A 10,437-nucleotide genomic window follows, 5' to 3' on the forward strand; every position below is an offset into this window, starting at 1 on the left:
AGAAGTCTATTATCATACGAGCTCTACACTTATAATTCTATAAGAAACGGCCCAAGGGCCAGAATGCAAATAAACCCCGAATACTCGGGGACTGTCATCGACAGTCAACGAATCTGAGTCATCGAGAACTTGAATTCACAAGAACTCAATGAGGCATCCCCTGGATATAAAGGGCTAAGGCCATCATACTCGGGGACTAACCTTTCGAACAAGTTCGAAAGGTTATCGGGAAATAAGTCCAAGAGACATAAACAAAGGCTACGACCATATTAAAGACCACGATCATATAAAGAGGCTACGTCCGAAATAACACGGCTCATAGACATCCGATTTCCTCCATAAATTAAAGGCCTTCAAACACTTTGAAAAATCGGTTAAATCAGGCTACCCTCGGCAAAATCAAATAATAAAGGGCTTCGATAACATCAGCCCTCGAATAATTTGAAGGCTTAAATAATATCAGACTTCGAAAAAACCTCAAGAGGTATTCGTATATCGTTATACAAATGAATTACAAATGAGGTCCCAATCGATCGAACCTTTGAAAAACCCAACGGGTACAAAAAACACATATTAAGGCATAGAAATTTTTTTACTAAGTCTTTTAGCCGAAAAGAGGGAAAAATTATAGCCACTTTAGAGGTCGAATTGGCCCGACCTAAAAGAGCCTAAGGGCCAACTTAAAAGAGACTAAGGGCCAACCTAAAGGAGTCTAAGGGCCGATATAAAAGAGCCTAAAGGCCAAAACATATAAGGTTCGAGACCTTGCTCTCACCCAACTCGGATTCAAGAGTCCCATCATCCCGAGCTCGCGTCAACTTAAGTTTAGCTCGAGGATTAATAAAAACCTTAAGAAGTATTCTATTATAAAGATCATCGATTGATCAATAAAAACCTAAGGGTTATTATCAAAAAATTTCACAAATGAAGACGAAACGGAATTCAACACAAATCGAAGATGAAGCAAAGAGGTTCTTTATATTTATAAGAGATGTTTACAAAATATATTTACAACACCCATGAGGGGCCCTTACACAAAAACAAAGAAACAAAAAAGACCCTAATCCATTTCGGGGCTACATCCTCGGAAGCAACATCCTCAGGAACTGCATCCTCGGGAGCTCTATCTTCGGGAACCTCCTCCTCCTCCTTGTGGACTCCATCTTCACCTTCTCCTCCCTCGGAACTACTCATAGAATCTTCATCATCAGAAGAAACAAGAAACCTGGCATCAGTTTCTAGCGCCTTTGCTTGGGCTATTTCTTCAGTGAGGTTAAATCCTCGGGCGTGGATTTCTTCGAGAGTCTCCCTCCGGGCTTGGCACTTGGCCAAATCATTACTCCGTTTTGCCCGGTCGGAGGCCTCCATCAGCTCCAATTGAATAACCTCGGCATCCCTTAAGTATACGGCGATGGACTTATTAGCCGTAGCTTTCGTCTTTTCAATTTCAGCCTTGACCTGTGCAGCTTTGGCCCCGGCTTTAGCAAGCTTTGCCTCTAACTCCTCAATTTTCTTGGTATGGGCTAGACTCTTCACTTTAATGCCTCAGAGTTGAGTTTCAGCCAATTAGGCTAGAGCATCTTCTTTATCGGCATCGAGCCGATCCATGTTCACTTTCCATCGATGGTAGTCAGTTTTGACCTGATCGACTTCACTCCGGAGATGCCCAATCATCTCCAACTTTTGCTGCAGCTGAGACATCGAAGTTTTAGCCTCCGAAGTAAGGCTAAGAAGACCATGCTCTATTAAAATCATAGTTACCTTCTCGTCTAGCTCGACCTCATTTCTTTGAGCTTTGGCCAAGTCAGCCAGAAGATCCTTGAGATCCTCCTCCTTTTGGCTACAGAGGAGCCTCAGGCCTTCTCTTCCCTCAAAGATTTCTTGATCTCACCCTCACATTGGCCCAGCTCGGCCTTGAACTTAACGACAACCTACACACAAACAATGATATGTTAGTCAAAAGAAGGGGGAAGGAAAGAAAGTATCAACAATAGAAATTAGCGTTTACCCGAGCAAACATACGATGAGCCTCTTCGAAGATGGTGGAAGCATCATTAAGGTTGATGACATCGTCAACCCCGGTGAAACAGTCCCGGAAAGGATCTTCTTCGTGAACCCTGCTCGGATCGGGCGTTCACCGAGCCCGAGTGTCCTTTATTGCCTCCTTGAAGTAAGAGGGTAGAGGAGATGAGTGACCCATTGTCACGACCCTGATATCCTCACTCGGGGTGCTGTAATTAGCTTCAGCCCTCTCAGCACTTGTCCCCTCCGATGTATTTGTTGAAGGAGGGGGAATGATCTCGATCTCGGGGGACTCAAGAGCTTTACCCAAGTCTTTCTTCGGAGTTCCTTCACCAAGAAGCAAAGTTTTAGGTTCAGAGGGTTTGGCGGCCTCAACTGGTTTCCTAGTTGGGGGCACCAACGCCGATTCCTCGCACTTCATCCTCCAGGAATTGGATGGCAGAATCCAACTCCACGTGGATAAGCTTGTTTCTTGACTTCCGAGAAGGAGCCCCCTCATCCTAAAGATCTTCGAGCTTCGGGGAATCGATCTCTTCCCCGAGTGGGGTTGGCCTCATTTTAGAGACATCTCTGATGCCTGCACAAACAAGTATGAGTGAGGTGGCATCACTAGTAAAAGAAGAATATCAAAGACCTGAGAAGAGGATTTACCATGATGTTTGGCCTCCCATTTGCCCTTCAATAATTCGCGCCATTTGCGCACATCGTACGAGGAGGTTGCAACTAACTTTCGGACCCAGTCCTCAAGGTCGGGGACCGAGTGGGGAGTCCAAGCAACGACTGCAGAAAAGATAAAGGCATTATAAAACACGGAAGCAGAATATGAATAGATATTTGGAGAAGGGGTTCACTTACGATTAAAGTTCCATCTCTCCAAAAATGGCATCTTTCCCCTAGGGATGACATCCGAGGTCCTCACTCTGATAAACCGGCTCATCTAGCCTCGGTCTTTATACTCATCATTACTAGCGAAGAAAGCCTTTTTTGATCGGCGTTGAAGCTTAATGAGCCCTCAAAATAGTTGAGGCCGATACAGCCAAATGAGATGGTTGAGGGTAAACTCCAATCCCTCGGCCTTGCTGGAAAAATAATGCAGCATGATCACATCTGGCCAAAGGTAACCTTGTACCTTTTGCAAAAATTGATCACTACCGGATCGAGGGGACCCAGTGCGAAGGGTAAGTGTAAACGCTTAAGAACCCCTCCGCGTGGGTAGTTATTCTTTCCTTAGGGCTTGGGATCTGAACCACGACCCCTTCTCCCCAGCCACAGTCCCTCTTCATGGCTTTGAGGTACTTTCTTCGATATCGAACTAATATATTGAGATACATGTTCGCATCGGCCTGGGATATTGGGGGAATTTTCAATATTGAAATCCTTCTTTATCACCCAAGGGCCGAGGGTGATTTTGTGAAGAGCCGGCGGTGCCACCAGTTTGGCCTTAGAAGAAGACGACACTTTCTCTTTTTGGGGGACTGTTTTGGAAGTTTTAGCCATGGATTTAAACTAAGGGATACAGGTGGTAGCAGAGCGTGGTGTTTTATGGGAGCTTGGCATTTTCCGGTGAACGAAGTAAAAAGTAGAGAGAGGAGAAGAGATGAAGGGGAAAAGTGAGCAAAGTAAATATGAAGAGGTAAAGTTTTTAGTTCAAAGAAGGAACCCATATTTATAGATGAGAGATGACGGTTCGGCGACGCTAGTGGCCGACAATTACTAGCGTGCATTTAATGTTTTGGGGAAGCGAACCGATGGGATGTTTCGGTCACTTTGAGCGTCTACGTCATAGGAATGCCATCATCATAAGATATTCGGGAGAATCGAGGTTCAAATCGTTTCTTACCATCTCACTCTAAGAAACGCGGGGACTATCTGTATACGGTCAAAATCAGGTATGCCCGATTTCCCGGGATCGAGGGGTCTCTTTAAGCCGGAGTTTAGGTAAGGACGAGTTCGAGCTCTATGGACCAGACTCGAGCTTGAAGACATAATGCAACGTCCGAGGATCTAAGTGCACGAGGAACATCGGAGCCAAGCACGACCGGCTTCGAGACAGTGCCGTTGTGAGTTTGTTATAGAAAGACAAGATTCTCGCCACGTCCCCAAGATCATGGCATAAATTTCGGAATAGATTTGTACGAATTAATACAAATCCATACTAGGCGGTTATACAGCTGTCCCAATAACATTCTTTACTGTAAATGGAAATGTACCTTATTTAGGGTTTTCCCTATTATATAAAGGGGACCCCAATCATTTGTGAGTATCATATGATCATTTGCAAAGAATATACTATCCTACTTTTCTCGTTTATTGTTCATTATAGTTGTCCTTTAGCTTTATTGTTCTTGCCTTATTGCTCTTAACCCATCTCGAGGTCATTAGCCTCGAGGTCGATACTGCTTGGTTTGATTATTCATTTCTCTTATTTATACTTTATATTTCTTGAATATTAATTGGTATTGAACTAAATCACATATCTTTAAAACCACAAATCAAATTTAATTGTTACTTGGATTTTCGAGGTAAACAACTATATTTTCTATGGCATGTAGCGTGTTATATATGTATTTCATGGAACCTGTAAAATGCTCAGCTCTTGGATCAAACAATCAGACTTCAATATACAAAAATATCTCGAGAATGATAGTTAATTATAGAACCACAACTAACTGCTACCATAAAAGAAAAGCCAGCCTCTGTGAAAAGCACACACCAGAGCTCAAGGTTACATTCTTCAGAAGAAAAAAAAAGAAAGATGATACAAGTCTCGCGATCTAGAGTTGTACATGATTTATCATGACCTCATATTTATGTTGTGGCTAATACACGCTTCACATGTATAAAATTAGAGTGGGACTATAAACCACTAATTAAACTAGGACTCTCTAATTAATCCAACATTATTTTGCTAGTTGATTTTAATATGTCGATTTCAACTTCATATTTAGTACAAAGATTTCAATGTCATTACAGAACACAACAGGGACATTAGAGATAAGTGTTACGTTGATAATTATTTCCTATTTTCGGTTACAATCACCGTTTCAATTGGGTGGTAAATAGCTTATGTACCGAATTATTTGTAGTAAACTAAAATGAGTTAGTTCTGAGTCAACAAATTTTCTCAGATATCACTACTAAAACACAAAGAAAACTACTTCCAGTTTGAAGAGAAATGCTATTTGTTTGTCTGTTAACATGTATTTTCTTTGCAAATGACTTCACAGTTACAGAAGTAAATTTAAAAGTTTAAACACCACTATATTTTCTATGGCTTGTAGTGTATTATATATGTATTTCGTGGAACTTATACAATGCTCGACTCTTGGATCAAGCAGTCAGCTTGCAATACACAAAAATATCTTGAGAATGTTAGTTAATTGTAGAATCGCAGCTAACTACTAGAGCAAGAGAACGCCTTCAGTGAAGAGAACATACGAGAGCTCAAGGTTGCATTCTTCAAAAAAAACGATGGTACAAGTCTCGCGATCTAGAAATTGTATATAAATTATCATGACCTCATATTCATGTTGTGGCTATTACACGACTTACATGTATAAAATTAGAATGGGACTATAAACCACTAAACTAGAAGGACTCTTCAATTAATCCAACATTATTTTGCTGGTTGATTTTAATATGTTAGAATTTGTGATGACCAAATAGGTCATTTTATGAATTAAAATCAAATTCTATATTTTGAGGCCTTAAAAACCTCATTTTATCCCTCCTCGATTTGCGTGTGCAATCCGGATGCGTTTCTGGAAAGATTTTATGTTGAAAGTTGATAAAAATAAGGAAAATTGCTTAAAACCCTCATTTGAGTTGACTTCGGTCAACCTTTTTTGTAAACGGACCCGAACTCGTATTTTGACAGTCCCAGTGGGTCCGTATCGAAATATGGGATCTGCGCGTATGCTCGGAATCGGATTCGGGGGTGTTAGAACTCTGTTTAAAAAAAACCAGAAAACTAGAAACGTTAGTTTAAAAAACGAAAGCAGAAAAAATTCCGAACCCACAAGTTTCTTGTGTTTCCTTAAGGAATTTAATCCCCTCACAATGCCCAAGGTTGCGAATTAATTCCTCCCAGGATAGATCGGAATAACTATTCTGTGATTGTGGCACTTCAAATTACTGAATTTTGGCGAACTCAAATGTCGGAGCAAATCACACAAAATGCTTACGTTTTTGGTTTTGGAAAATAATGCAGAATATAGAAGTTTGAGGGGAGTGATTTCAGATTTTTCGGTGGTGGAACATGAGGCTAAGCCTCTCTATTTATAGCCAGCAAGGTTGAGTCTCAACAGGTGCAAAGGTGCCTGTTCAATGATAAGGTATCTCTTCAGCTATTGAATGGAACGTTTCAGTTGTTGGTCGTGAAATAATTTCGCGATCTTCCAATGCGCGAAAATGATTCCGCGATCTTCCAACGCAAAAAATATTTAGAAAAGAAAATGTTAAATAATGGAAAAAATAAATAAATTTGGTCCAAAAAATTCTCAATCAATCATATCAATTGACCAAATCCAAATCCGAAGTCGAAGCAAAGCGAGCGACGACGATGGCGCGAGGCACCACTTCTTCTTAACTCTTTAAGAACTAGAAGATGAGCTTCTATATATATACACAAAGATTTTCTTTCCTTCTTCCAATGGGGACAAAGTGCATTAGTAAAGTGAACTAATTCAAAATTTCACTTGCCTCCATTTCTTTTCCCACCATTTTCCATTCATACCTCTTTTGTTATTAATAACAAAAGCCAACAATCCCTCACAAGAATGGGGAATGGATATCCGAAACAAATATGCATGAGAAATTGTGTGTGATTCGCAAGTAAGGATTAACTATATCTAGATAAGTAGGTTTTCCTTTGAACTTTCCGTAGTGAACATATGTCGGATATAATCGATCAATCGGTAGATTTGTCGATCTTTGGTGTATACCTAGACAACCATAAGTCACACAATCAACCCTTAACCGTCTTTGGTTCTCATTGTTGTGTTCGTTTCAGCCATGAACATCGCCTGGTTTCATAAGTGCGTAGAGAACTGGCCTTACAAAGTTCTCCTTGAAGCGGCTTACACTTCACACTTATATAGGTAATTCTTAAACGTGTTATCCCATAGATACACTATTTGATATACCCCGTATCAAACTTAGAAACCATTAAAAAGACCTAACGCTTTATCCTTGGTACTAAACATTGTCTGCATTACGAGAATAGACCAAAATTTTATTTGACAATGTTGAACCGTCACTAATGACTTTGTTTGATCTCCTTGAATCTAGATCTTGGGATCTCCAGTCTTCTAGGTAGAGTTACCGCCATAGTGACTTATCCTCGTCCATAGTCCCATTCCCTTTGATGATTTGTCAATCGCCTCTCTAGGTAGGCCTTTTATAAGCGGATCTGATACATTATCTTTTGACTTTACATAGTCAATTGTGATAATTCCACTAAAGAGTAGTTGTCTAACGATATTATGTTTTTGTCGAATGTGACGAGATTTCCAGTTATATATAAGTCTCCCAGCCTTTCCTATTGCTGCTTGATTGTCGCAATGTATGCATATAGGTGCCATAGGTTTGGGCCAAAATGGAATGTCTTCTAAAAAATTTCGGAGCCATTCAGCTTCTTCACCGGCCTAGTCTAAAGCTATAAACTTAGACTCCATTGTAGAGCGAGCGATGCATGTCTGTTTGGATGACTTCCAAGATAATGCTCCTCCACCAATGATAAACACGTATCCACTTGTGGATTTTGTTTCCGTTGATCCGGTGATCCAATTTGCATCACTATATCCCTCAATAACTGCAGGATAAATATTGTAATGCAATGCGTAGTCTTGAGTATATTTCAAATATCCCAAAACTCCTTTCATTGCTATCCAATGAGTTTGGTTGGGATTACTTGTGTATCGACTAAGCTTGCTTAATGCACAAGTTATATCAGGTCGTGTACAATTTATAATGTACATCAAACTTCCCAACATTTTAGCATATTCCAATTGAGATTTGCTTTGACCTTTGTCCTTTACAAGAGTATGGTTTAAATAAATTGGCGTTTTTGCTTCCTTAAAGTCCCAATATTTGAACTTTTCAAGAACCATTTTAATATAATGATATTGATACAAAGCTAGACCTTGAGGAGTCTTTAGGATCTTAATTCCCAAAATTAAATCAGCAACTCCTAAGTCTTTCATATCAAACTTACTAGTAAGCATGCGCTTAGTAGCATTTATGTTAGCAATGTCGTTACTCATTATCAACATATCATCCACATATAAACAAAAAATGACCATTTGATTTAGAGTATTCTTAATGTAAACACATTTGTCACACTCATTGATCTTAAAACTATTTGACAACATTGTTTGGTCAAATTTCGCATGCCATTGTTTTGGTGCTTGTTTTAGCCCGTAAAGTGACTTAACAAGTCGACAAAACTTCTTTTCTTTTTCGGGAACTACAAACCCTTCAGGTTGTTCCATATAGATTTCTTCCTCTAAATCTCCATTAAGAAGGTTGTCTTTACAATCATCTGATGGATTTGAAGGCCATACACGGCGACTAACACTATTAACACAGGGATAGATGTAATCCTTGTTACCGGCGAGTATATGTCAAAGTAATCAAGACCTTCTTGTTGTCTAAACCCTTTAATAACTAACCTTGCCTTATATTTTTCAATAGTACCATCAGCTTTCATTTTCCTTTTGAAAACCCATTTAGAACCCAAAGGCTTATTTCCCGGAGGAAGATAAAACAATTCCCAAATATGATTACTTAATATGGATTCTATCTCACTATTAACTGCCTCTTTCTAATATTGTGCTTCTGAGGAAGACATTGCTTCTTTGAACGTTTGAGACTCATTTTCCAATAAGAATGCCAGAAAATCTGGTCCAAAGGAAGTAGCGGTCCTTTGACGTTTACTAGATCGTGGAGTTTCCTCATCAAACGTACTTTCCTTTGCTTCTTCCCGAGGTCGCTTAGATTTTTCATTAGATGACTCACATTCCATTTTATACGGATAAATATTCTCAAAAAATTCAGCATTATCTGATTCAAATACTATATTATTACGAATGTTGGGATTTTCTGCTTTATAAACCAGAAAACGGTATGCCTTACTTTTTGTTGCACATCTTACGAAAACACAATCAACAGTTTTTGGTCCAATTTTTATCCTTTTGGGTTTAGGAACTTGTACTTTAGCCAAACACCCCCACACTTTAAAATATTTTAAGTTAGGTTTCCTTCCTTTCTATTTTTCATATGGAATTGATTGCGTTTTGCTATGGGAAACTCGATTCAGTATTTGGTGCTGTAAGAATAACTTCCTCCCACAAGTTTGGTGGTAAACCAGAACTTATTAACAAGACATTCATCATCTCCTTTAACGTTCTATTCTTTATTTTCGCGATTCCTTAAATTGCGGTGAGTAAGGGGCAGTTGTTTGGTGAATTATACCATTTTCCAAATATATTTATTCAAAAGGAGATTCATATTCACCGCCCTATCACTTCTTATCATTTTGATCTTTTTGTTTAGTTTCATTTCAACTTCATTTTTGTATTGCTTAAACGCGTCTATTGCCTCATCTTTACTATTAAGTAAGTAAATATAGCAATATCTAGTGCTGTCATCAATGAAAGTTATGAAATACTTTTTCCCACTGCGAGATGGTATTGACTTTATGTCGCAAATATCTGTGTGAATTAAGTCTAAAGGATTTGAATTCCTTTCAACTGACTTATAACGATGCTTAACATACTTTGATTCTACATATATTTGACATTTTGAGTTATTGCATTCAAACTTAGGCTAAACTTTAATCATTTTTCGCAAAGTTTTGAAGTTGACGTGGCCTATACGTTCATGCCATAAATTATTCGACTCAAGAAAGTAAGAAGAAGATGAAATTTTATTCATATCAATGGCAATTGCATTGAGTTTGAAAAATCCCTCAGTCAGGTAACCTTTTCCTACATACATTTCATTCTTACTAACTACAACCTTGTCGGAAACAAAAACACACTTAAAGCCTTTTTTGACTAGAAGTGATGTCGAAACTAAATTCTTCCGCATTTTAGGAACATGAAGAACATCTTTTAGAGTCACAATCTTTCCAGAAGTCATCTTCAAAGCTATCTTGCCCGTTCCTTCAATTTTGCAGTAGCGGAATTTGCCATAAAAACTGTCTTGTTGTGTCCAGCGGGAGCATAAGAAGTAAACAACTCCTTGTTAGCACAAATATGTCGAGTTTCTCCCGAATAAATCCACCATTCTCTAGGATTTCCAACTAGGTTGCATTCTGAAAGCATGACACATAAATCGTCTATTTCATCATTCTTCTCAATTATGTTTGCTTGACTTTTCTTCTTGTCCTTCTTTGGTGCACGACATTCAGTA

At 39.0% G+C, this 10,437-nt stretch overlaps 1 protein-coding gene across 1 annotated transcript; it reads right to left on the reverse strand.

Annotated features, from left to right (window-relative positions):
• Window positions 1-7,667: 7,667 nt before the first annotated feature.
• Window positions 7,668-8,132, reverse strand: LOC142176667 (secreted RxLR effector protein 161-like). Its single transcript, XM_075244783.1, has one exon. It carries the CDS (start codon window positions 8,130-8,132, stop codon window positions 7,668-7,670), a length of 465 nt encoding a protein of 154 aa, XP_075100884.1.
• Window positions 8,133-10,437: the final 2,305 nt, after the last annotated feature.

This window comes from Nicotiana tabacum, chromosome 3 (genome assembly GCF_000715075.1).
Source record: "Nicotiana tabacum cultivar K326 chromosome 3, ASM71507v2, whole genome shotgun sequence".
NCBI lineage: Eukaryota > Viridiplantae > Streptophyta > Magnoliopsida > Solanales > Solanaceae > Nicotiana > Nicotiana tabacum.

Excerpts from the sequence above, each read along its gene's own strand:
- LOC142176667 (XM_075244783.1), bottom strand. The coding sequence starts at position 8,132 with ATGGTTCTTGAAAAGTTCAAATATTGGGACTTTAAGGAAGCAAAAACG.